General features: G+C 47.5%; 5 protein-coding genes across 15 annotated transcripts in view; 2 read left to right on the top strand and 3 right to left on the bottom strand.

Annotated features, from left to right (window-relative positions):
• LOC118509538 (cell wall protein IFF6-like) overlaps positions 1-9,625 on the bottom strand; it is a 90,711-nt gene extending 81,086 nt beyond the window's left edge. Inside the window, exons 1-4 of one of the 6 annotated variants that reach the window (XM_036050270.1) lie at positions 9,482-9,609; positions 8,565-8,582; positions 7,405-8,308; positions 4,375-4,494 (exon numbers count right to left, since the gene is read on the bottom strand). In XM_036050270.1, the coding sequence (XP_035906163.1) occupies positions 4,375-4,494; positions 7,405-7,905 (621 nt within the window). In that variant the 5' untranslated portion in view covers positions 7,906-8,308; positions 8,565-8,582; positions 9,482-9,609. Of the gene's footprint in view, positions 1-4,374; positions 4,495-7,404; positions 8,309-8,560; positions 8,583-9,390 lie in introns of all 6 variants that reach the window. The other 5 variants (XM_036050267.1, XM_036050265.1, XM_036050266.1 and 2 more) reach the window with 5 other exon arrangements.
• A 433-nt stretch (positions 9,626-10,058) lies between these two features.
• On the top strand, positions 10,059-17,075 carry LOC118509534. Of its 2 annotated transcripts, none has more exons than XM_036050254.1 (7): positions 10,059-10,266; positions 10,463-10,847; positions 10,995-11,054; positions 13,266-13,936; positions 14,025-14,589; positions 14,859-15,708; positions 15,790-17,075. In XM_036050254.1, the coding sequence occupies exons 2-7, from the start codon at positions 10,533-10,535 to the stop codon at positions 16,461-16,463; spliced, it is 3,135 nt and encodes a 1,044-aa protein (XP_035906147.1). In that variant the 5' UTR covers positions 10,059-10,266; positions 10,463-10,532; the 3' UTR covers positions 16,464-17,075. The 2 variants fall into 2 exon arrangements, with proteins under 2 accessions (XP_035906147.1, XP_035906149.1); XM_036050256.1 differs by lacking the exon at positions 10,059-10,266 and adding an exon at positions 10,285-10,379.
• A 91-nt stretch (positions 17,076-17,166) lies between these two features.
• Positions 17,167-17,901, bottom strand: LOC118509537 (U3 small nucleolar ribonucleoprotein protein IMP3). Its single transcript, XM_036050263.1, has one exon. The coding sequence runs from the start codon at positions 17,742-17,744 to the stop codon at positions 17,199-17,201; it is 546 nt and encodes a 181-aa protein (XP_035906156.1). The 5' UTR covers positions 17,745-17,901; the 3' UTR covers positions 17,167-17,198.
• Positions 17,902-18,365: 464 nt separating this feature from the next.
• Positions 18,366-20,858, top strand: LOC118509536 (alpha-amylase A-like). The gene is given in 3 exon segments (XM_036050262.1): positions 18,366-19,531; positions 19,534-19,954; positions 20,016-20,858. Coding segments are annotated over 3 exon segments (2,292 nt in total). The 5' UTR covers positions 18,366-18,396; the 3' UTR covers positions 20,752-20,858.
• LOC118509535 (uncharacterized PE-PGRS family protein PE_PGRS54-like) lies at positions 20,784-23,917 on the bottom strand. 5 transcript variants are annotated; one of them, XM_036050258.1, is made up of 4 exons: positions 23,598-23,917; positions 23,334-23,546; positions 23,150-23,263; positions 20,784-23,088 (listed from the first exon to the last, which is right to left on the bottom strand). In XM_036050258.1, exons 1-4 carry the CDS (start codon positions 23,827-23,829, stop codon positions 20,846-20,848), a joined length of 2,802 nt encoding a protein of 933 aa, XP_035906151.1. In that variant the 5' UTR covers positions 23,830-23,917; the 3' UTR covers positions 20,784-20,845. The 5 variants fall into 5 exon arrangements, with proteins under 5 accessions (XP_035906151.1, XP_035906150.1, XP_035906153.1 ...); XM_036050257.1 differs by having other exon boundaries at positions 20,784-23,097; positions 23,598-23,915; XM_036050260.1 differs by having other exon boundaries at positions 20,784-23,097; positions 23,334-23,501; positions 23,598-23,914.
• Between the last annotated feature and the right edge of the window lie 1,514 nt (positions 23,918-25,431).

Raw genomic sequence — 25,431 nt, 5'->3', positions numbered from 1 at the left:
AATTTTTTAAACATTACCAGACATACCAGCGATACCCGGGGCTAGCAAAGGCTAGAAATATACATCACGACCCTAGCTAGTAGTGCACACCCAACATTGAGAGATGACTCCCCGTTTGCAAGATACACAGACATCACCACACCACACCCCTCAGCCGGATGACGGCCGCCGGACCTCCCATCGATTACCGCGACTTAATTACGAAATCAAACACCAAAACGGCATCACTCTTCGCATGGTGTCTTGATGGTGTTGCCGAACTTTGGCAACCGCCTCCTAGATGGTCGAATTCCAGCGACCTGAGCAACCTGCAAAACGGTGGCTCCGGTTCCCGATCGTTCGTTTTAAATTCCGTGGGCAGCCAATGGGTGTGTGCTCGGTGATGTTAGCAGTCATCCGCCTCTGCCACAAGTGCCTACCCCGACCATTTATCTTTTCAGCTTAGCCTTTCGATCGCGGCACACCAGATTGCCGGTGTAAGGTTCGCTTGAGCCTGCTGCAACCATTCCGAGCTACGTCCAATTCTATTGCGACATCACCAACAAGTGCCCGCCGAGCAAGGATTCCAAGAGTTAATAAAAGCCCCTTGGGCTGTCTCGGTGTTCTCCGATGGCAACTCGAGACGACACGGGAGGTCATTTGCTACTTTCTAGTTTCTAGATTTAAGCGCTCGTTAGATTTACAACTAATCTAACCACAGCTAAGCACTCCACTCGACTCGACTAAACTCAGATGTACACGGTTTCATTGCACGGTGTTGTACCTGGGTGCAGTATTATCCAGCACATAATAGCAAAAAAGGGAAACTTCACGACCTGTGACTCGTCGTTGGCCACCCTTGGCCAAGGACATCTAGAAACGATCTAACCCGTTCGAAAGGGGACGCGATTTGTCGTAGAATACCAGACCGTGGGAACGAAAGCAACGCAGTTTCCGGGGGTTTTATTGTGTTGGAATTATAAAACGGGTTTCTAGTTCAAAACGGGAAGTTTAAGTTATCTTGGTGAATACAATATTCGTCCCAAAAAACAATCTAGTTGTCGCTTTTTTTTCGCTAAAAACTATTTCCAATGCGATACCACACAGTAAATCTGAACTTCCAAGCTCGTTCGGTTTGTAAGAGGCGCCAACAAACTAGTCCCGGCGTCTACAAGATTTGGCAAACTTTAAGCCACAAATTGGAAGGTAACGCCCAGCGGCTATGCTGCAAAAGAATTCATCAACTCATTGAACATGAAATTCAATTGAATACAGTTCTAGAAATTATAAAGAAACCGTGCCAACGATGCTCTGTATCCAGCTTTATGTCTGGGTCAATAATGTTTGGCTCAAAAAGGGCAGCGTGCTCGATAATGTTGGCAAACGACGTCTTAACGACATTTACTTTTCGTGCGTTTTATTTTTCTTTTCCCTCAACCCAACCCAACTAGTAACCGTGAGTTACGCGATATAAACGATGTGTTTGTATGGACAGTTTTATTAATATAAAAATCCATCCATCACCTCCAAAACGACTCACGGAAGCCCCTCGAACTATGGGCAACTTTATTTTCCGCATACGAACACGGTGGACCAACTGCTCGCACATCCAACCTCTATTTAGCGTTTGTTGAACCAGAACATTAATTCAATTATAAACGCACGCACCACACTACAAAACAAAAACTCATCGCGCCACTGTCCGGTGAACGAAACACTATCGATAGAACTTATTTTTCCATTCGACTACTAGCCGAAGGTTAAGCCTTTTTTGGACCCATTGCGGGAACCGTTTTTTTTGTATGTCTTCTTCTTTTAATTAAAAAGTCTCTACCGAACATGCTGCGCAATCATTTTTCGTTCATATCGCAAACTCATCCGGATTCGGTTGAAATTTTCCGCTTCCACTTCCTGGGCTCGGAGGGTTGAAGAAAAAAACCGTTGGCCTCTCGGCTGTCAGTCACAATCTGATTTATGGCACTATAGCTAATGACACATATACACACACACGCCCGGTATGGCATAAATTATCACCATTCCAATACTTTAGCCGCAATGAAGGGTTTAATTTATGATAAATTTACACTGCCCCCCCCCCCCCCCCCCCCCACAGCAGGGCAAAAAATCGAAACAATAAGTGGGCAAAAATTTCGTAAACGACTCGAAACGCGTATCATGAGAGCAGCGAGTGTCGCAGACCAATTATCGGCAGGAATTGGAAAATGAAAAACTAATTCATCACACACTTCTGCTCCATAGCGCCCCACAGAAACCCTTTTGAGGGAAATATCCTATCGAATTTGCTTTATGATCGCCAATCACATACTCGATGGCTTCATAAATTTGATCTTTGTTTTTATCACTCTGAGCGGATGTTTATTGACCTTCAGAGAGCCCACACAGCCCTCCATTCACGGAAAAAAACTATTTACGAAGAATTTACTTATAAATATGATTTTTATGCAAGAATAAACATTCACAAAAATGCAGATGTCAAACACGATAAGGAGAGCCGTTCAATCCATCCATTCTAAAAAATTGGGGGATTCAAAATTCATATCGGAAATTAAAATAAGAAACATCCTTAATTTCCAAATGTTTTTTTTTTTACTATAAAGCAGATGTCAAACGCGATAAAAAGCCCGTTCAAAGCATCGATTCTAAGTGGTTATATTTTAACAAATATCTATTGAAAATTAATATATGCCACTACCTTCATTTCCAAAATGAGCTCAACTTTGGCACAGCTAAATGGGCCACCACCTTCTTCCTTTCCTATCTATCGCTCCACAGTTCCACATTAACCTGCTTCAAACGTGCCTTCAGCTGTAGCGCGCGTAGTACGGTGGAGCGAAAAACTGCCCCCAAAATTACGACAAAACCGTACGAAAGTTTCCACAAAAGGCGTGGAAAAATAAATCACCCGCAGATAATCGCAAACAACGGTACCCACCCCCTTATCATACTTCCCACCCTTACGGGTGCGAAAGAGACAGGCATGATTGCAAACCGCAACTAAAAGGAAGATTTTGCTTCTTTGACTAGTTTCATTTTACGCACGAAAATCGAAAGAAAAACCCACAACCAGTCGGAAAAAATAACACACACCAAACCGAGCGAGGGCGATCGGATGTGTTAGTGGAACGTTCGTTTTTCTACCTAGGTAGTGTGCGAAAAACATAACAAAAAAAACAACCTCCCAGATACGAATTCTTCCACCCGGCATGTGGCTCTCGAAAAATTACTTAATTGGTAGTTCATTACCCCCCTCTTTCCCACCACTCCAGATCCGGCACCCTCTCTCTCTCTCCCTCTACCCTCGGTTACTAGTGGACCGTAAATCCGTGCATCGGGAAAATCGTCGACCCGGCTTGTGGGCTGAGGCCTGTCAGTAGTGAGCGTTAAGTTTGCGCTTTTCCAGCTCTGCTTTTCGTCTCACTTTGACATTGTTTTCTCGGATGCGATACTTCCTGCGCGCGAGATATCACAAGACGTCCGCTTGGTTGTCTTATGGGAGAGAAAAAACGCGCTCAAAAACAATACAATTAACGCACAAAGTGCGGTAGCACACCGTGCCCCTTGGGGGTGAAAATCACGCTTCGTAATCAATCGCATCAGATCCATCACCACGAGCGAGCCCAATACGTAACCGTAATACCCACACCCAGAGTCCACAGTCCACCCCCATTCGAAAGGGGTGATGAGTAGTGGACGATCTTGAAAATTGAAACTCGGCGAAGACTCTGTACACACAGTGTACCGGTACACCAGAAAGAAAAGCCAGAAATAAAGGACAAAAACAAAGTAATTTCTAAAACAGTGAATTACGTATGGATCGAACGCACACGTCTCGATAAAAGTGCAAAATAGAAACGATCAAGTGATCAGGTGATCAAAGCAAAAAAGCCTGGTGTGAGCAAAACCCAGGAGTAGCAAAACAAATAATTCGACCATTCCATATCGTGTCAAGGTTGGCGTGGCCAACGAGGATAATAACATAACACACTATGCTGCAGCCATATTCGCATGCTCACATAGGCGAGGTAACGCGCTATCGGGGTGCAAGATCACCTGCACCCAACCAAACAGCAACAACACAAAACGAAAAAACAAAATAGAAATCGACCTACTGCGAAGTCGTACAGAGCTCGCTGCTGAAAGATGCGATTACAATTAATTCGTTTCTGTTGTTATCATTAAATAATTTCTGCATTGCATAAGCAACACGGGGCACCGTTCGTTCGATGCTTTTACGATAAAGACCTAAGTGCTATTTGCCTTTTTTTTTTCTTGTTTCCCCTTTCGCTGTACCCTAGTGGACGCTCATCGGGAAAAGCTTTGAGCAGATCATCGTTTTTGGTTTATGTTTTTGTAGGAAAATACCGGTCAACTTACCTTGCGAAGACGTAAAACTTCTATTTCGTTGGCTTCGATGGATTTTCGTGGACCGAGTGTACCGTTCGATTTGAGCGAGATGGCTCGCTTTGCGGGGCTACTGTTTGCTGATTTGATGTCCTGTAACGGAAATGGTAGAGGTTGTTATTAATGATATGAAACGACAGAGCTGCATTAACGGCTTCAATGATAAGGAATAGGAGGCATAAATTAAATGCTATTATCCATACTAATTGAGGCTAGCTAACAGAACTAAGAGATAATGTAGCTGAACGCGTCTCTAGTAGCCAATTCGAATGGACCAGTGTCAAATCTCACGCAAAGCCTTATCCCGGTCTGTTAGACTGATTATCCAGCTGCAAGTAAATTAAGATCGCCAGCCAAGAGCTCAAACGATTTTACAGCCAAATAATATGTGGTGTAAGAAGAATTGAGGGCTTTGTGAGAAAGGCAGATAAAGGAGAGCAATTTTCAACACCTGATGCCAACCAAACAGGTCCGAAAAGTATTTGAAACATTTTTAAGTCCACCCTGGCCTCCTGTGCACAACTACAATGGTACTGTTTTACTCCTTCAATAGGAGAAGATTAATTTTCCTTATATGACTTCCTAACCAAGGCGGCATCCCTGTTTGATGGGGTCTTTAGGGACTATTTTTAGGCGATGTTGATTATCCACCTTTCCACACTTCCTTGAAGCTGCTTCCCTACTCTGGTCGATCATTGGAGGAGTTAAAAAGCGCCAGAAGTGACACAGACCGTCCCAAATCACGCACTGAGTTTGATGTTCAGCGACCTTAGATACCATCTAAAGAGATTAGCGCTAAACAAAATAAAAAAGGCTTGTTTGGAGTTGACACTAGACTACACTGTTGAGAAAACAAAATGGATCATTTAGAGTTTATAAAATGATTTTTCAAAAAGATTTTAAAAAGCCGATTTTTCACTCAATATACCCTAAATTCCTTTTAACGACATAAAGAATGTTTCCACACGTGCTCCACACCACAAAACCATGCTCGGCGTAATGGCGTGTGCGATATGCACAAGCCAGTGCTTCTTCACCTCTTGATCTCGGCCGTGCTCTCGGTGGAAAAAGCGACACAAAATTGCGTTTCTATTTTTACTGCTCTGCACGTTGCGCCCTTTTACACATACAAACGCACTCATGGTACTCGTGGTCCTCTTCCCCATCATTGGACCTCCTTTCCTCAGCTGTGGCCTCTGTCGGAAAGATGGAAAATTGATGACGGGCACGCATTTGATGGAAGTGACCAAAAACCGTACGACCTACAGAATTAAGCCTATAAAAATAACGCTTGCAGACCTTTCTGCTTCATGGAGGTATCACCTCCTGATCGGGTGCATGCTTTGCATTCCTGTCGATGAGTGTTCGTATAAACAAACAAAAACAAACTCAATAGAGGAGGGTGCTGCAAACTGCACACTGCTGGTCATTTTGCCTTTTCCATTGGTACAAAGCATAGCAGTATTCTTGAAGACATTTTTATCTCACCGCAGGTTAACTTATCCAATTTGAAAATAATTTCCTATGGTAAATTTTTAAACACAATTTTCATAGAACAAATTGGAACGAAAGCATTTCTCCACACTGCATCGCGTGTGTCTTCAACAAAAAAGGGTCAACGAACCAATAAAAAATGTTTCTAAAATCGCAACATTAAAGAAACACTCCGAGAAGCACAGATCTAGCAGGGTGAGATATCAGATCAAGACTCCATAATTACCGGAGATAATGCTGCTGTGCTAGCCTTTTCCCAGCGCAATAAAGGTGCTAATTGGATAGGGCCCCTTTGCCCAGAGCATCATCACAAAAGCGCATTTAAACGTTAAATGCATCCTTCTTCTCTTGGTGCTAGGTGAGATTGAACCCGATGATAGGTATGCTAAACAAATTGATGAAGCTAATAAGAAGGTTAGTTTTTTCTTTTTCTTTTATGTCTTGTTTCACGTACCAACTGTACTTCACCTCGGTTCATTCGAGGTGTGGATTCTAATTATGTAAGTTAAGTGATTCTAGGCTAATTATTGTTTTGTCAAGGGTCTTCTCGTTTGTAGAAACGATGTTTTGCTAGGATTGTTTACCTAAAACCGCGTCACTAAAAGCATGACCTTGTAAGTTAGTTGCTACTTTTGTCCAACAATCTACCATAACATTCTTTGTTCAACTATACACCTCAGCAAAGATTCAACCGAGACTTGGAGATGTAGAATTTACGACTAACACAGTAGAAACTATCTGTATAATGATGAATGGGCTTTGAGATCTGTATAATAAAGAAGAGCTTTTCTGTTAAATAAAGTAAATACCTTGATTGTATTTTATAGACCCAAGAACCCCGAATAAACTGATAGATGATCAGAACCCAAACAAGCCAAAATTGATCTTTTAGAGCCTACCTCATTCAAAACCAGGTCCTAGGGCCGCTATTAGAGGAATTTGATCCATATAATGTAAGTTTTGAATCACTGGCAATATTTCAAATGCAAAGCGTAATATTCCAAGCCGATGGTGGAAAATGAGGGGAAATTTGCAATGCAGCTTTGGAACATTTATTATTTGTATACTATAAAATGGAGGACAATATCACTATCACATATTTAACCGCTCTTTAATACAAACTACAACCTCAATAGGATTTGACCTGCAATTACTGGCTACTTTGACCAGATTTTAAAGTTAACATCGTACAGTAAATCTGTCCAAGTTCCTTAATGATTGCTTTTAGTAAAATCTTTACACTTTAATGAAAATAACCCGCTACAATTTTATGAAAAAAATTATTAGCTCTTTACTCCAGTTCGAAAAATCAACAAACCAGCATAAACTAATACCATAAAAGTTAATCGGAACATCAAACATTCCTATACTGTTCAACTACATTTTACTACAGAACATAATTAAACCCAACGCTCCAGAAGCCGGCCCAATCCTCAAGGAATGTGTTCGCCGCATTCCTTAACCTCCCCGCACCTTCCCTCTCCAACCATCCCACCGCCCCAAACCTACCTGTCCCTTGGCGTAGTTCCAGAGCGTTTTAACAATGCCACCGTTGCTGGTCTCGATTCCATTCATACCGCCCAGTGACGCCGCTTCCGGATCGGGATCACTTTCGCCGCGTGACACCATCCCTTCGCCCTCCTCCTCGTACACGGGTGAGGCGGAGGATGGTGTCGTGCCCATCATCATCATCATCATCGTTTGGTGGGGACCGCCACCATCATCGTTTCGATCAACGCCACCGATCGGATCGTAATTTACATCAAAATCCAGCGAACGTGTAAAGTGCTGTTCTGCACCCCCGTAAGGTCCGCGCACTCCACCACCACCGCCCGTTGGACCACCCGGCCCTTGGCTGAATGATAGCGAGCGGGCGAACGAACTCTTGAAGTACTGGCACGGCGGTCCACCACCACCACCACCGGCTGACGTGGTCACATCGAATTCGGACGATTTTTTCGGTATTCGCACCTCGTTGCTCTGCAGATGGGTTTCGATTGTTTTCGACATGTTGGTGCGCTGCGTTGTTGTACAGAAGCCCGAACAGGGTAACCTATCGAGAACACACCTATCTCCTCTCACACACACACAACACACACACTCCTCTTTTTTGTTGCCCTTTTTTCCGGGGGGTTATTTTCACTAGGGAAGGTTTTCCGGTACTTCCGTTTTTCAATGCAATAGGGGAGCGAAAAATCGCTCTACGACATAACTAAATTCATTCACACACCGCGCGGAACAGCACTTTGCGACGCATCTTGACAACACCACGGAAAAAAAACGCCACACTATCGCGGACACAATCACAAGAAATACACGCACTCACGCACTGTTTGCCACTAATGTAACAATTGGCCAGTTATTACTACACACAACGTCACATCACTGTCTGGGATAACTAAACGAACGAACCCTGTGCGGAAAATGAAATATATTAATAAATGTGAACTGCGATCGAAAATCTACACACAGCATATTCAGTTGATAGCGGACACGATCGGCGAAGGAATTCGCAGGAACCTTTGAACACACACGAAAATTGCATCGCTACTTCAAGCAGCAGGCGCCATCATGCACAAATCACACAGTTTGGTGTGTGTAGAGGGATCCATTTTGTTCGATTTTGTCGACACTTTTTCCACACATTTATAGCAGTGTATTTTACCTACAAAACCATTAATCAATCACTTTAATAAAAAAAGCATATTACGACACACGTTTTCTGGCCAAATAGGCGCCTATTCTTCAGGAAATCGGGTAAAACGCCGGTATTTTCATGGTCAGTTTTCGCGACACCACTACTTTTATACCCGGTCCGGAGAATGGCAATGTTGCATACCGTCGTCGCACACTATTGTAAAAGCATTTTATGTCCTTATTTTTTGTCATGGCTTACTTGAAGCTCCTAACAAACACATCCTAGCAACTGGCCACATCCTATGCACCGTCCAGCCTTGAAATGGTGTGGTCGAAAGTGTGTGTGTGTTTTGGATGGTGTCTCTGTGCATTTATCGAGCTATTTTTACCGTTCCAGTATTTTGTGGTAAACCACACATAAAGGGCTAACTACACCAGACTCCCATGATGCAAAAGAGTGGCGTTTCGGACATGATTGATATCCATACGAAACATAACTCGCGAAACTACTTTACGTTCCAAATCGATCGAGACGGGACACACAGCAGCACACACACACACTTGATTGGCAAGACGGCGAATTTACGATTATGTGTTTTCTGTTAGTCGATCGCGTGTGTCCTTCAGTGGAAAACATGCACGCACCGAACCATGGCCGTTTTGCTACCGAAAATGCAACATCATCGTCTCCATCATCATCATCATCATCTGCTGGACCCCACGAAAGGATATTGCACACGCGACAATCGTTCACACTCTCGCTTTGGAAATCACGGAACACCCCACATACACTCGCATCGCGCACAGACGGACGTTAGTAGTTCAGCTACTTTTAAAAAAATACACATAAATTCCTACACATAAACCACCTCTTTCTGCACACAACTACCGAAAAAAGCACCACTCGCTGTTCTTCTCGAGCATTGTTTTGCGCTGCACTTTCGCTTACCGGCTTCGCTGCAATCACGCACGCACGGTGCATTCGTGTGATTCCTCGCAAGTCAGATGTTGTTGTTTGAATGTTGTGCGTTGAGCAAATCACGAACAGACGGGCCCTCGTCTGGTTTGCTGCGGTTACTAACGCACACAAAAGCCGGATTCGTTAAGCTTTCGTTAAAACCGATGCGCCCGTCTGGTACGCTGAGCAGCGTGCGCCAGAGCAGGATAGCAAACCGGTTCGCTTGTTAACGGAGTGAGTGCGCGCTACGCGAATGACAGTAGAGAGAGAGCGAGCGCGAGAGTGCATAAATTTGAGAGCGCGTTTTTGACATTCTCACTGCTCCAGTGCATAATGGGCGAGGGCTCTACATATTGCTGGCTAAAATGGCAATGATTTCAATCGTTCTCACATCTTGAACAAGCTAAATTATGGTTCATTATAAAAGCGAAATACGTATAAAATTATTATAAATAATCTGGTTCACTTATTTCACTTTCTTTTCCAAGTAAATCCACATAAATTATAATTTTGACCTTTCTCCCTTGATTCCTACCCGAGCCAACTGTCCGTTCTGCGCTTTTCGCTGTCAAAATGCATTCAGCACACCAACCCGTCAAAACAGCAATTTCGTGAACGTGAAAAATTCTTTCTCCGTACTCGGTCTGCGATAGAAAAAGATTTCCCCAACAGAAAATACGTGTTCCAAACAATTTACTGCACTTAATAAGTAGTATTTGTTGAAAGCAGAGTGAATTCGCGTGTTTTACATCCAGCAGTGTGTGGTGAACGGGCAGGTAATTCGGGCTAAGGTTTGCAAGATTCGCATTCACCTTGATGGCGTCTACAGCACCGGTGTTCCGCCATATTAGAAATGTGAATAATTGGGAATGGCAATCGGAATTCGGTGGTAGAAAACAGATTATATTTGCATTGTTCCCCGTTCGTGCAGCTCATTTATCCGGCTCCCTGCTCAATTCTGTATCGTTTTAGCGCGTCATTTAGTTCGCTCCTGAGGAAAGTGTAAACAGGCAAAAGAAGAAGCAGAAAAAAGGTGGTGAAGATGGTTTTACGAGGTGTACGGGGTGGGTACCACTCGCGAGGTGGAGGCTCGCGAGGGGCTGGCCGTAGCTCGTACCACGGTGGCAGTGGATATCATGGCTCGAACCACCACAACAGCAGTAGCTATGACAACCGGAACGATAACCGAAACAGTCGGTACAGTGGCGGCGGCGGTGGCAACGGAGGTGGTGGTGGTGGCGGCGGCGGCGGTGGGTACGATTCCCGCAACTCGTCCCGGTATGAGTCAGACTCAAGGTATTCTCGGCACGATAGTCGCAACGATAGCTACAAGCGGTCCAATTCTTCCAAGTACGAGGTAAGCGAACGGCAGGCACCTGCCATCCTTGCAACGGGCTTTATTTAAAATCATCAACCGTCGTACCAATCGAATCGGATGGACAGACGGCTAGTTGACATTGTAATAGCAAAATAAATAATATTCTGTTCCTCCTCACCGCCGTAGGATAATCGTGACCGTCGCTCGCCGGATCGGAAGCGTCCTCGCAGCGATCACAACACTCAGGTAATTGTTGCACACAGGAATTCCATAACAAAATAACATGGCTAAAATGTTGCAAATTCAATGAGAAAGAGATCGAGAGGAGAGTCACGTTGTATAAGCGAAACACAAAGTTAAACGAGCGTTCGTTCCATAAACGTTGTGCCTCCCGTGGCGCATTTGGCCTTCTGCAAGATAAGTTTTGGTCCCAAGGTCTGCAAGGTTAAACCATACCCACCCGCAATGCAGTAATGTTAGTAACGGAAACGGGAAAACAATCATTTCCATCGTACTTCTTATCTCTATTATTGTCCTCATCCTCTGTAATGTACTAGTAGAACGCTTGTTATCGATACCTTTTACCACCTATATTTCATTTTCATTGATTCACATTAATTGATGATACTTTTTTTTATTTCGCGTTTAATCATCAAATCCGTAAAGTTATTTCCAATGAAGAAGAGATACACGCGGGTTAAGCTGCTACAGCTGACACAGATCGTTTGAGGCGTAATAAGCAAACTGGGACTGGATTTTGAGTCCGTTGTGCGCATATCCTTCCCTAGAGAACGGGGTTCTTACGCCACATGAAAGAAGAACCCGGCAGGGCTAATGCTAAACCAAACAAGCAAAACAGCACGCGTAATGTCGCTCCCTTTTGATGGTCACACAATCAGATACCTGGTGGACGAATAATAATAATACCGTACGATACGTGTTTAGACCGGAAACGATTCACATACACGGCGGTGTAGGTTCCCGGGCTTGATCGGTTTTCACTGCTGCACGTTTCGATTGGAAAGCAGAATCGAAATGCGAGTGTGAGAAATGTTTTTTTATTCTAACCAGTTTCGTGCAAAACGTGCACGAACGTACAAGCATAGAAAACTGCTTGCCGGCCCCACACAGCCAGAGAGAGAGAGAGAGAAAACTGGCCACTATTGCTACAGGAGATAAAAAAAACCCCCCGCGCATCCTTGGCAGGAAGGGATCCATCTGAAAGCGCATCCTCTTCGCTACTAGGTGTTAACAGTGGCCAAAGCCAAATTTCAACGTAAAAATGTACATCAAGATTTAAATCCTGCGGGCATTCCTCCCTTCAGTTTGCATGTTGCATCCACCATGTCCATGTCCTCCGGTTCAGCGCAATAGCGAGATGGTGGTAGAGACGAAACCGAAAGACACACACACATGCCCCATCGAGATCGGTTGATGGTACGCGCGACGTCGTTGCTCACAGCAGAGCACACACAAAAACTCACCGAACTGCAGTTGGTTCTTCTCGTTATTTCTTATGTTCGTCCGATGTGCCGCGTGAGTGGTAGGTGCTTAATAGCGTGTCAGCTCTACACATTTGTATCCTTTGTGGGGATTTTGGTGGAATTTCGTTACATTCGTACACCCGGTGGAGGGAGCCTGGTGCTCGGCTGGTCAAATGAAAAAGTCAGCCGCGTTACGTTTGTGTGTGTGTGTGTGTGTGCTTACGTGTGCTTAACAAGGATATGAAAAATGGTCACACGAAAAATCTGAACGATTCACACACATATATATCTACACAGAGACAATCTGTTCAGTAGTGGGACCGTCTCATGGCCTGGCCCGGGTGATATTCGAATTGTGTGACAGAGCAGCGATTGCGTTGTTGGTATGCAGCGTGGGTGAAAGGAACAGGACGATAAGCGCTAAGCACGTAATGATGACGGCGAAGGTACTAAATTTTACTGGTTTCAAAAGGACACCCAAGAATTGTGGAGAGATGTGTGGACGAAGGAGAGGAAGGAGAAAGAGAGATGCAGGATAGTGAGTCGTTGAAATCGATGCAGCGTGCAACAGACCCACCACTTGGCACCAATAACAGTCTGACTAGCGCTTCTCTTATTTTCTGAATGTATGAAGCAAAAAGGATAATTGGAAAAGGCACGGAAAGAAGGACACTCGGTGTCGGATCAGAAAAGCGACGGATCACCGGTGTCCGTAAATGGTCAACAAAACGGGCCCCAATTTTAATCAACCTTAAACACCAAATGAACGATCAACCTCCTTCCCCCATTTAATCTGACCTGAAATATGCTTTCTAATGCAAATCTCTTCAACCAATTCACGAATCTACCACACGTCCATCCATCACATGAATGCATACTGCCGGCTGGTTGGTTGGTGTGTTTGCGTGTAAATGCACCTGATGCAATTGATGGATCGTATTCTGGGTGGTTGTGTACGCTGAAATATGTGCAGGGAGGAAGCTCGCGGCGTGATTATGGCAGCAGTGGCGGCAGCAGCGGCGGTGTTGGTGGCCGTGGCGGTGGATCATCTAGCCGGTACCACGAGGGAGGCAGTTCCGGCTCGTCGTACGACAAGCGCGGCAGCAACGAGCACCATTCGTCGTCGTCCGGTGCTGCCGACCGTTCGAGCAGCAACAAGTTCGATCATCATCGCAGCAGCAGCAGCGCCAGCCGTAGCCACGGTGGTGGTGGTGGTGGTGGTGGCGGTGATTCTGGCAGTTCTTACAGGTCCAGGGACAACAACTCGAGCAGCATGGGACCACCGCGGTCGGTGGCGATGCGGAGCAACCATAGCAGCAGCAGCGGCGGCGGTCGTTCGATGATGCGCCCACCGCTGGGAGGCGGTCATCGATCGCACATCGGCGGCAGCTCCATCATGGGCAGTGGCGGTATCCATCGCCGGGGAGGTGGTATGATGCGGGGACGGATTTCGCACTACCGGTCCGATGGCCGGCGGGGCATGCTGACGTCACGCATCTTGGGTGGGCACCACCGGCGCACGGACATGCGACCGATGACGATGCACAACCGGCGCTACCCTTCGATGCGGGGTCGGGGCGACATGCGGAACCGTATCCTGGGTAGCGACGCGAAACGGGGATTAGATATGAAGATATCGAAGAAGTATGTAGCCGACGACGAGCAGCTCGGATTGTGTGTTGCGCTATACATTTGATTAATGCGATCCGTTCTTTTCGCCTCCACAATGCAGAGTCCTCATCAAGCGTGCCCTGCAGGCAGCTAAAGACGGGTACGAAGATTCCCAGTCCGAGAACGATGACGATGACGATGAGGAGGAGGAGGACGAGGAGGACGAGGTTGGTGATGTCGATGTGGGACCAGCGCGCGCTAAAAAGGCAAAGAAAGCCGACACCAGTGTTGCGGAGGACGATGACGACGACGAGGAGGAGCAGGAGGGAGCTAATAAGGAGGAAAAAGGTGAACTGTGGGATGATGAGGATGATGGGGCCGATGCCAAGTCGAAGTCGTCGGCGCGCCACGAGGAGGATCAGGATGAGGACGATGCGAACAACAAAACTGGCACTACGGTGGACGAGCCAGACGAGGAAAAGGAAAAGGATGGTGCAAAGCAGCAACCAGCGGCAAAGAAAGCGATCAAGAAGGAGGATGCGAAGGACGGTGGAGAAGGCGATCGGAAGGCTTCGGACGAGGGTACGGAGAGCAAGCGCTCGACCAAGATCAACACCAAGTACCGTTCGTCGAACTTTATCAAGCTTACGTGTGTGCATTGTAAGCTGAAGTGCGTCACATTCAAGGTACGTGTAGGGCGGATAGATCCCGGACGCCATTTATCCTTACAGCATTTGTCAGTTGTTTTTAACTATTGTCACTCGATAGAGTAGCTGTACTTGCTTACTACCCTACCTTCAACCACCAGCGATTGGTGGGTCTAATTGGCTACAAACCTGGTAGAATGTCGAAATGAAGCATGCTGTTGAGCTTTAAAGATGAGCCTTAAAACCCTGTAAAAAAGCCCTGATAATATGCTTCAACTCAACCTGTTAATTGTATCTCCATTTCACAGGAGTACCAAATGCATCTTTACTCCCGTGGGCACAAAATAAAGATGCGCTCGTTGGCGGTAAAATGTCGCGAGCGGCTGCTGGAGATGCGTGCCGCACAGCGAAACGCGCAAAACGACGAGGATGGGAAGTCGGACGATGGTACGGGCGGGGATGATGGCAAGCGTCCGGGATTCTGTATGCTGTGCCGGTTAAACTATCGACAGCAGCGCGCCGTACACCAGCAGTCCGAAGGGCACAAGATGATGAAGAAATTCCTCATGCCGTACTGTAACGTGTGCAACGTGGGCTTCAAGAGCCCGATGGCGTACGAAACGCATCGTGCCTCGTTGGATCATTTGAAGATCAAGGCACGCGTCGAGCGGTACGCTTCATCGAGCAAGGGCGACGAGTCGGGTGAGGAGAATCCGGTCGATACGGGCGATCTCGACCTGGACAGCCTAACGATCGTCGATGAGGTCGGTAAGGTGGATGAAATCTGCGACCCGGCAGTCGGTGGGGAAGCGCCTGTGAGGAAACAGCGTGGCGGGGATGGTGGTGGTCGTGCCGGAACGGAGGACGACGACGACGACGACGAGGATGACGATGAAGAGGACGAGGACGATGAAAACCAGATGATCATCGGGGAGGAACACGTGAAGAAGGTGCAGGTGCAGTACTGCGACCTGTGCAATATGTATTTGCCGCGTCGCTTCGAAAACCAGGAACGGGTGCTGCGCGAGCACTGTAAGAAGCGACCCCATCTGAAGCTGTACATTCGCTACCGCAAGGATAAGAAGCTGCGCGAACAGGCGGAACGGATTCACAAGAAGAAGCTGAAGGGCGACAAGGAGGCTGCCACGGGAACGAAGGGTAAGGAAATAGCGACGGGGAGGGGGGGGGGGGGAAACCTCCTTTTTGCCACTATTATTTACATTTGTTTTCGTTCTTTAGATGAAAAGAAAGCCAACGATTCGGTTGGAACCACCGACACGAAGCCATCGATTGACAGCGATGCCAGTGGCGCCGGTGGCGCTACCAAACCAACCGAAACGGTGAAATCCGAAAGCAGCGATGTGAAATCGGAAAAGAAGAACGACACCACCTCCAGCGCGGGCAGTGAGCCAACTACCGGTAACAATGCGGCTAAAGCAAACAGCTCTACCAGTGCGGGCAATACGAACGCCACTGCCGCATCGCACGATACGACCAGCTTTGACTCATGCGAAGCTAATCTATCGCTCGACGGAAGCAATAACTTGGCAGCGCTCGCTGGCACCGATGGTCCCGTAACGCTGCTGGACGAACAGGTCGACAAGCTGATGTGGCAGGTGGTGGACAATGACGATTTGGGCGATCTGTTGCGGGACGTGCAGGATGACGTCGAGGAGGAAGATGACGACAAAACGAACCTGGAGCGTTACGACAAGTTCCGGCACACGGAAAAGAATGGGCTCGAACAGCAGCAACGAACTGACGCGCCCGGTGACGGGGCCGAGGACGAGGAGGACAACAAAACCTCGTCGACCACCGGTCAGGGTAAGAAAGGTGCGCCAGCGAACGGTGGTGCAGATGCGGCGGCGGCGAACGGTGAGACCGGCAAAGAATCGAAACCGGTTGTAGGTTAGCGGAATTCGGTAGAGTAGTTAAGCGTGTGTAAGGAACAACTTCTATCTGGAGAAGAACGGGCCAGAAATCAGTAAGCGATTTCCGGCCCGGCAGACTTAATATGCTAAGAAAGCACACGATGCGTGTGCTGCGAGAGAACCAGTATGAGTTTAGTGGAGGAGAGAGACATTTTCACGCCAGATATTCACGACTAAAGGGCGTGGCACGGTATCTCTTTGGTAATAGCGCCTGCCTTTGCTGGCATCGTGGATTTTATTGTACCCGTTGCTGGATAGTCAACCGCCGCGAATCCGCCGTGTAATAATTACTGGACGAAAAATCATTTTATTTGTTGATTTTGTACTCATTTTTTTCAAGTGCAGTTTGTGGGCCTTATACGGCTCGGAACTGTATTAAGCAGATGGCCCTTCAGGAGCGTCACCGCGTTACTTTACTCCACGGAGAGTATAAGGTTTCGTGTCCATTTGTTTCCGCATGCAGTGTACTAGTTTAGTGGAGCACAGGAAAATTAATTGTTTGGAAGTTTTATTCAAATACTGACACGCGACAAAAATATTCTTTGTAGTGAAACTAACCGCAAAAACACATTAATAACAGAAACAACAGTAAAATGTACTCTTTTCATGTCCCCCACGAAAGAACTCGGATAAAAACACGTATGAGATGAGCACGAGAGAACATGCACATAAGAAGACCAAAGGATTACTTACACAAAACCAATCGATCCTATTTATTTACATCTCAAAATCATCCCTCATATCGTTATACTCCATCAGATGCTTCTGGATGGCGGAACCATCCACCCAGGTGACGAAATCTTCCAGCGTGCGCGGCACCAGAAAGGCAGGATCCTTGACAACCTCCACCCCGACCCGCACATGACCGTGCTCGATCATTTTCGTCGCGTGCGACACATTTTCCGACATCTTGTTCCGCACCAGCACGAGCGGCAGACGGCGACGGCAGAAGGACGACGCGCTGATGTTGTTTGCATTCTCCAGATCCCACTTGGTCGGTATCACACCCATCACGTACAGCTTCTCCAGCAGCAGCGCACTCATCTCCGTCCGGAACGGGTGCTTCGGATCGATGTCGGCAATCTTCCGTGCCAGCTCCCGAACGTTCCGGGACACCTTGTTGTACGCGGTGTAATCTTCCCGCTTCTGTAGGTGATACTTGCGCATCACCTTCGCCTCCTGCAGACTGTTCGTTTCCTTCCAGTTGAAAAAGTCCACCTTCTTGAGCAGCTTCTGCTCGTGGAATTTCAGTTTGCGCACCATTTTAACCGGGATTATTAATTATTCACGTATATACTATACAATAATGATTATTTGTGCATTATTTCACGTGGTATTAAACGCAACACAGCTGCAGCGCGCGATGTGAAATGTATCAACAGAAGAAGCAAACCTCGAACCGGGATGAAATGTAAACAAATATATGAGGTGTTTTTCAGTTGACAGCTGTCAGTTTCGCCTGCTCGCTTCGGCACTTGCATCGACTGTGGGACTGTTTTCAAACAGCGGAGTATGTACTGTGGTAATACGGGTGTTGATTGAAAAGTGAATCAAATGCATCAAATTGGAAGAAGATCAGCAAAATAATGACTGTAATTGAGGGGAATTTTAAACATAACTTCTTTGTGCTACAATGTTAGCTGCTTGTTCTAGTATAAACAATTGTCCCAAGTCAATGAGTATTTGCAAAAGATCACAAAAATACGTCATACCTTTTTTAATTCACGATACGAGTTGCTTCTAGACACAGTCAAACACATATTTATCTACAAATTAAAACTTTGAACCAATGTAATTAACATTATCGATAGGGTTTTAACATCAACACCTCCACATGTGCAAACAATTCGTGAGCCTATCCTATAAAACCCAATGCAAACTCGTATCCACCCTTTAGTATTCTCATCAACAGAACATGGCTACTTTCGGTGCGATAGTGCTGATTCTAGTGAGTTCAAGTTTGCATTCCACTTCCAGCCTACAGTTGGGCCCTTTCACCATACCGACCATCGCTAATGGTGGTGCTTTGGGATTCTCCAGCAGTCTGCTCAGCGCATCACTCGATCCTCAATCGAGACGCGTTGCCTTCGCAGCGCAAGCTCCACCCTTCGGCACCGGCAGTGCTACTTCCCCATCGCTAACGAGCTTAATAGAAACGTTTACCAATCCTTTCGCCAGTTTCCTGCCCAGCCAGGCAAATACGCCATCCTTGACGTCGTTGCTAGCGCCATCGAATGTACAGATTCCGGGAGTGTCGGCGTTTACCGATACACTCCGATCGTTTGGCAACACTCTTCCGGACGGCATTGGTCGCATTCAAAATGCCGCCAGCTCCTTCCAAAGTCTTGCTACAAATGCCTCGCGAGCTGTGTTTGATCCTGCTGCGATTCTTAACCAATTTGCGCAGTTAATTCCAAGCACCGAACAGCGAAGTGCCGCGCGTGCTCCCAACGATGTAAATACATTGAACCCTGTACAGAGTGGTCTCAACTCCTTCCAAAGTCTTGCAACAAATGCCTCGCGAGCTGTGTTTGATCCTGCTGCGATTCTTAATCAATTTGCACAGTTCATTCCATCCACCGAACAGCGGAGTGCTACACGTGTTCCGAACATTTTAAGTGCGTTTAGCCCAGCGCAGAGTGGCCTCAACCTAGGATCGAATTTTGAAGTGAACTACTCCTCCGATAATGCTGCCCCCGTCGACATCATCCCGGAAGCCACATCTAAGTTGTCCAGCATCCCATCCTCTGGCACTCCGGTAAATCGAAACGATCCTCACTACTATCCCGGACGGCAGGTGATGGTACATCTGTTCGAGTGGACGTTCGACGACATTGCGGTAGAATGTGAGGAGTTCCTCGGACCTGCCGGATACGGTGGCGTACAAGTGTCGCCGGTGAACGAGTACGTCATTGCACTGAACCGTCCCTGGTGGGAAAGATATCAGCCCATCTCGTACGCGATCAAGTCCCGCTCGGGAACCGAGCAACAGTTTGCCGCTATGGTACGCCGTTGCCAGCGGGCAGGTGTTCGTGTGTACGTGGACCTCGTCGTCAGCATATGGCAGCTCCGGGTGGTAGTGTCCCACTGTACGGTACTGCTGGATCACCGAGTGATCCGGCGAACAGACAATACCCCGCCGTACCGTACAATCGAACCCACTTCCATACGGCTTGTATCATTCGGGACTATCGCAATGCCACGGAGGTGCGGGACTGTGAGCTGAGCGGTTTGCCCGACTTGAATCAAGCCGAACCGTACGTTCGGGATCGTATCGTAGAGTTTATGAACCGGCTGATCGGGCTGGGAGTGGCCGGCTTTAGGATGGACGCAAGCAAACACATGCAGCCGGAAGATTTGGGTGCGATCTACAGGCGGTTAAGCTACTTGAACGTGGCGTTCGATTTCCCTGTGGATGCGGCCCCATTTATCTACCAGGAAGTGATCGATCTTGGCAATGAAGCTGTAACTGCGTAAGTTTTCCCTTTTAATACCTCGTGGATGGCGGCTAAAGTGTCTTCAACTATCTTCTAGTTCCCAGTACACCGATCTTGGGCAGGTGACCGAGTTTAAGTATTCTCTCTTTATCGGACTTATCTACCATGGCATGATGGAAGCTTCCGCCCTACAAGCGCTGACCAAAAACAACGCCACTCAGTTCGGCCTAATACCGTCCGATTCGGCACTGGTGTTTGTGGACAACCATGACAATCAGCGGGGACACGGTGCGGGTGGCGATACGATACTTACCTTCAAAGAAAGGACCAAGTACATCCAGGCCATCGCATTCACGCTAGCCACCGATTATGGCACGGTACGGTTGATGAGTTCCTACAACTTTACCGACCCCAGCCAAGGACCACCGGCGGACGGGCAGGAGAACATCCTGCCGCCCGGCCGTCCTACCAGCGCTGGATCCTGCCAGAATGGATGGGTTTGTGAGCATCGATGGCCGGTCGTACGGCGGTTGGTTAGCTTCCGAAATCTGGTGGCACCAGCACCGCTTACCGATGTTCAGATTACGAGCGGCACGTTTGCTTTCTGTCGTGGCAGTGTTGGGTTTGCCGTGTTCAACTCCGGAAGCGAAACGTACCACGGGGTATGGAACACGTGCCTTCCTGCAGGTGAGTATTGTGATATTATTACCGGCGAACGGGTCGGTTCGGATTGCATCGGAACGCGTGTACTTGTAACGGAAGACGGTACGGTTAGCCTAACACTACCCGCGTACTCTAGCGTAGTACTAGATCTTATAAGACGCGTTTCGTGAGTGAAATTGCCAAGCTAGAAAGGATCGAAAAATATGAGAAAAGGTAGCGATATGTTTTATTTTGTAATATTCGTTAAATACAGTTTTGTACTCGTCACTGAACTAAACGACGGTTTCCGTTGGTGTATAATCCGGCACCAGCTGATTGCACATCACCATAACCGCCGAACGTTGTTGTTTGCTCCGAATCGTCTGCGTTTATGGTAGTGTTCGGTTCATCGGTTCCGTCCTCTCTAGAAGCTGATGAAACAGTACCGGTGGAACCGTTGAAAGCAGTTACCGATGGGCTTCTAGTGACGGGATTACGTGTAGTGCCTTGACTTCCAGTAAAACCAGCAGTTGTTGCTCTACCGAATCCTGGTCCCGCTTGATTGCCAAAACCGAACGATCTTCCATCAGATCCTCCAAAGGTTCCTCTTGCTCCGGCTCCGAACTGTCCTCCTTGGTTGCCAAAACCGGTGCCGAAAGATTCTCCCGTTCCTCCGAAGCCATTTCCTGCTCCAGCTGCATTTTGTGCCCCTTGATTGCCACCAGCAAATGAGCGTCCATCTCCGCCGAAACCTGTACCGAAGGTACCTGCAGGTCCACCTGCTCCAGCTCCGAACTGCCCTCCTTGATTACCGGTAGTCAGAGAGCGTCCATCACTTCCAAAGCCTGTACCGAATGTGCCTCCGGCTTCAAAGACATTTCCTGCTCCAGCGCCATACTGCGCGCCTGAATTGCCGGAAGTCAACGGGCGTCCATCAGCTCCAAATCCTGTACCGTAATTGCTTCCAGCTCCACCTGTTCCAGCGGCGAATTGTGTACCCTGATTACCGGAAGCCAACGGGCGTCCATCAGCTCCAAACCCTGCACCTCCGAATGAACCTCCCACTCCAGTACCACTTTGTCCTCCTTGGTTTCCAAACCCTCTTGATCTTCCATCGCTTCCAAATCCTGCATTAGCTGCTCCAAAGTTTCCACCTACTCCAGCCCCAGTTTGTGTTCCGTCACCATCGAAACTAGCCCCTCCGACTGCTCCACCAGCTTGTGCACCTTGACTTTCAACACCTCCATCATCGCCTAAACCACTGCCAGCCGCTCCAAACACACCTCCAGCACCAGTATTCACACCATCCCTTTGTCCATTCGGTACCGAAAGACTTCCTTCCGTCGTTGGAAACCCAGTGCCACGTTCAGATCCCACGGTACGATACCCGAACTGATAGCGTCTATCGCCTGCAACAGGACCACCACCAGGAGCTGCCGGGCCAGTCCCTGCTAAACCATTCGGTACGGCTAAACTTCCACCGGTTGGACGAAAGCCCATTCCAGCACCGGCTACATACTGTAGATCATTACGACCCGCTTCATTGTTGTACGAAAACGACCCCCGGACGTTACCTGCCTGATCAGCAGCTTCCTCACGTGCTGCGTCCGGTGTTTGATAACCAAAGCGGTACGATCGATCAACTGGAACAGCACCAACCCCTCGAGTGTCTCCATTTTGTCCGATCTCGTTACTGTACGAGGGTAATTCATTCTCAGGACGCGTTACCACCTGCTCCACTGTACCATCCACAGGACGAACGGTTGTTCCGTCGGGAGTCACTCTCGGTACGCCCGTCAAACCGGCATCATTCGGTTGAGATAAACGTCCATCGAGATCGTTTGCACCGACCGGAGGTTCCGTTGATCCTCGCACTATTTGATTGCGTCCAGTAGGCTGTGAGAGGTCGGTTGCTTCCGTAGTTACTTTCGGCAGCCCAACAACGGACAGCGTACTTTGATCGCTTCCATTCTCACCATCAGCTACTGTTCCACCATCGACACCACTGTGACTGGACCAACCGTTTGGAAGCTGAGTTTCCGTTCGGTCATCTGCTCCAGGTCGGAAAGTGGCCGGAAGTGGTAGTCGGCCACGCGAATGAACCGACTGTGGTCCATACTCTTCCGGATTGAGAGCACCGGCTCGGGTGTTACCGAAGCCTGTCCGCAAATCTACATCCGGTGTAGCGTTGAAGGAGAAATTGTGCTTTGCTCCATCGTTCTGGAAACCGTACGTTCCCTCAACATTTCCATTGCTGTGGCCCGTTTCTTCACGAGAAGAGTGGGGTGTGTAGTGGGAAAAGCTGTAACTTCCGTCCGGATTAATGTGTGCAACTGGAACTCGATAAACGTAACCACCACCATGCCAGGGCCATCTTGCTCCTCCGTAACTGGCTGGAGCTCCGTAGCGCCACGGTTGAACGGATGGTGCGCTGTTTACTGAAGGATGTCCGTACGTTCCGGAAGCGGGCCGATTACCATGATAGTGTCCATCTGCTCCAAACCCAGCTCCCGATCCTCCGAAAGAACCTGCAAAAGCTGAGAAGGATATTAAATGGCTAACGATTACCAGCCAATAGATATCACTTACCACCAGTGTCTGGGCCGGATCCCGGACCTTGGTTAGGATTAAATTGACCAACATTCGAACCACCAAAGTTTCCCAAACCTCCTTGATTGCCGTATCCAACGCCACCGTCAGTGCCTTAAATGAAAGCAAAAACAATTCTCTCAATGCAAACAATGTCAAGGTCATGTGTAATGGGGGACGTTACCTGTAGCTAAGGGACCTCCGGCACTAATTCCTCCTCCCTGTTGAAAACCTGTTCCATCTGCTCCAGCACTACTACTGACAGTTGATACTCCTGCTCCTCCTCCTACAGCTCCCCCTCCTACTGCTCCTCCTCTACCATCACCACCTGCCCACTGGTTAGCTCCAAAGCCTCCAGGTCGATCAAGCCCACCGGAAATTCCTTGCACATAATCGTCTTAAAATTCAAACGACACAACACTACACAAACTACTGATTTACTACTTACCTCCACCTAATTGTCCTTGAAACGGGAATCCACCGGCACCACCTGCACTACCACCCGAATTCCACGAACCAGCGCTGGCACCGGCTAGAGCCTGATTGCTACGCCCTCCAACGTATCCATTGCCCGGTCCTTGGTAGTACGTGCTGGGAAGATTCCAACCATATCCTTGCTTCGTTAGCACCAACAAAACTACCATCCAGGTAGGCATTGGGCGTAAGTAACGAGACACCATGGTGATGAGATGTACACTACGGGACCTACTACGCTTTGCTCACCGCACCGAAACACACTGTTCTGGACGATCATACGGTTGGGTGTTTTTATAAGCCGTTTCACACGGTACACTTCATCGATACGGATGTGCGTTTGGTGTCCTCACTAAAACATCACCACGATTCTAATAGCTCCAACCAGCCGGTGACTTAATACCCGGGCGGACCGGTACGATTGAGTTGCTGCGTCTTTGTCAGAACCCGACCGGTAGTCAATGTATTGTGATATAGGACAGATCATTCAACTACAGTGTGTGTATGTGTGTTATAGAAAAAATAATCCATCCCTTGCGGCATTCGTCATACATCTCGGGGGTAATTAACAATTTCTTAAACATTCTTAAAAGCCGGTTCCTAGTCTCGCGACGCACTAGCAAGCAAAACGTCACACCGCGATGACTCCCGGCTGGGATGTCTAACAATTGTTTGGCGTGCAAACGTGCACTATTAGCGTCGGATAATTGGCCTTGCTACGACTACGACTACTACTACCACTACTAGTACTCCCGCGGTTCGATGTTGCCTTGCGGGAAAGTTTACTCGATTAATCTTTGTGGATCATCTCCAGGGTAATATGTCGAGCCAGGGACGACGCTGTGGCGTACGGTATAATCTAATAAAGTTTAATCATCCCTTTCGGAGCTCGATAGACGATCGATTAGATTGGGTAGTTTGTAACAATATGAAGCCCCCGAGGGAAGATGAAGATGGATGGGCTGGCATTAGGATGGATCTTTCTATTACTCCTTTCAAGAACATCATCGCCACCGATTATTATTATGACTGTGGCTGGCATAATAATACAGTGTCTTTATTGGCTAAAGCAAACGAAATGAAGTTGCTTTTGGGACGTCCCAGCTGAGACCTCACGGTTTATTAGTGTGGTGAAGAGGTATAATTTAATAACTGACGACAAACCCCTTGATAGCTGCTAATTGTGCTTGCCGAGGGTGTAATGAATGCTCACGTGAGTTCCTGGATCTGAAGGTTGCAAACGGTTGAGGTTGGTTGAATCACAATAAAAAATATTTAAATTTTCACTACAATGATGCTGTATAGAGCAAAACAGCGATGTTTTGCTAACGCCTCCATATCCTTATCTTCATCGCTCGCTTCCGTTGGCATCTGTGTGTGGTCGCCTTAACGCCTTTACGGTCTAGCATTTGTCAAACATGTTTCATATTTCCCTTCACGATCGACTTCGTTTCGCGGTTTGGTTTTTGCTACCACCCTTCGTGCTAAACGTACACGTTGTTATTGCACATCGATTGTATGTAAATTGCAGTGAGAAGCAAGTACAGAACATCAGTCCAATAGCTAGCATTTAGCCGTGTTGTTATTAGCTTGACGTGCTGTTAAACACGAAACAGATGAATAGTTTTACATATGTAGCTGGTTTTTTGTTTTGTTTGCCGCTCGTATTTGATACACGAGGGTTCCGTTTACCGAATGCTTGTTCAATTTGTCAGTCCGACAAACGGACAAATTGGTGATTGAACACCTGCGTTGCAAGATGATGGGTTCGACGCAGTGGCGGGTTAAGATATGTTGAGGCCCCGAGC

This window comes from Anopheles stephensi, chromosome 3 (assembly GCF_013141755.1).
Source record: "Anopheles stephensi strain Indian chromosome 3, UCI_ANSTEP_V1.0, whole genome shotgun sequence".
Taxonomy (NCBI): Eukaryota; Metazoa; Arthropoda; class Insecta; order Diptera; family Culicidae; genus Anopheles; species Anopheles stephensi.
The sequence above is the reverse complement of the archived record's forward strand: the minus strand, read 5'-3'. Positions and strand labels throughout refer to the sequence as shown.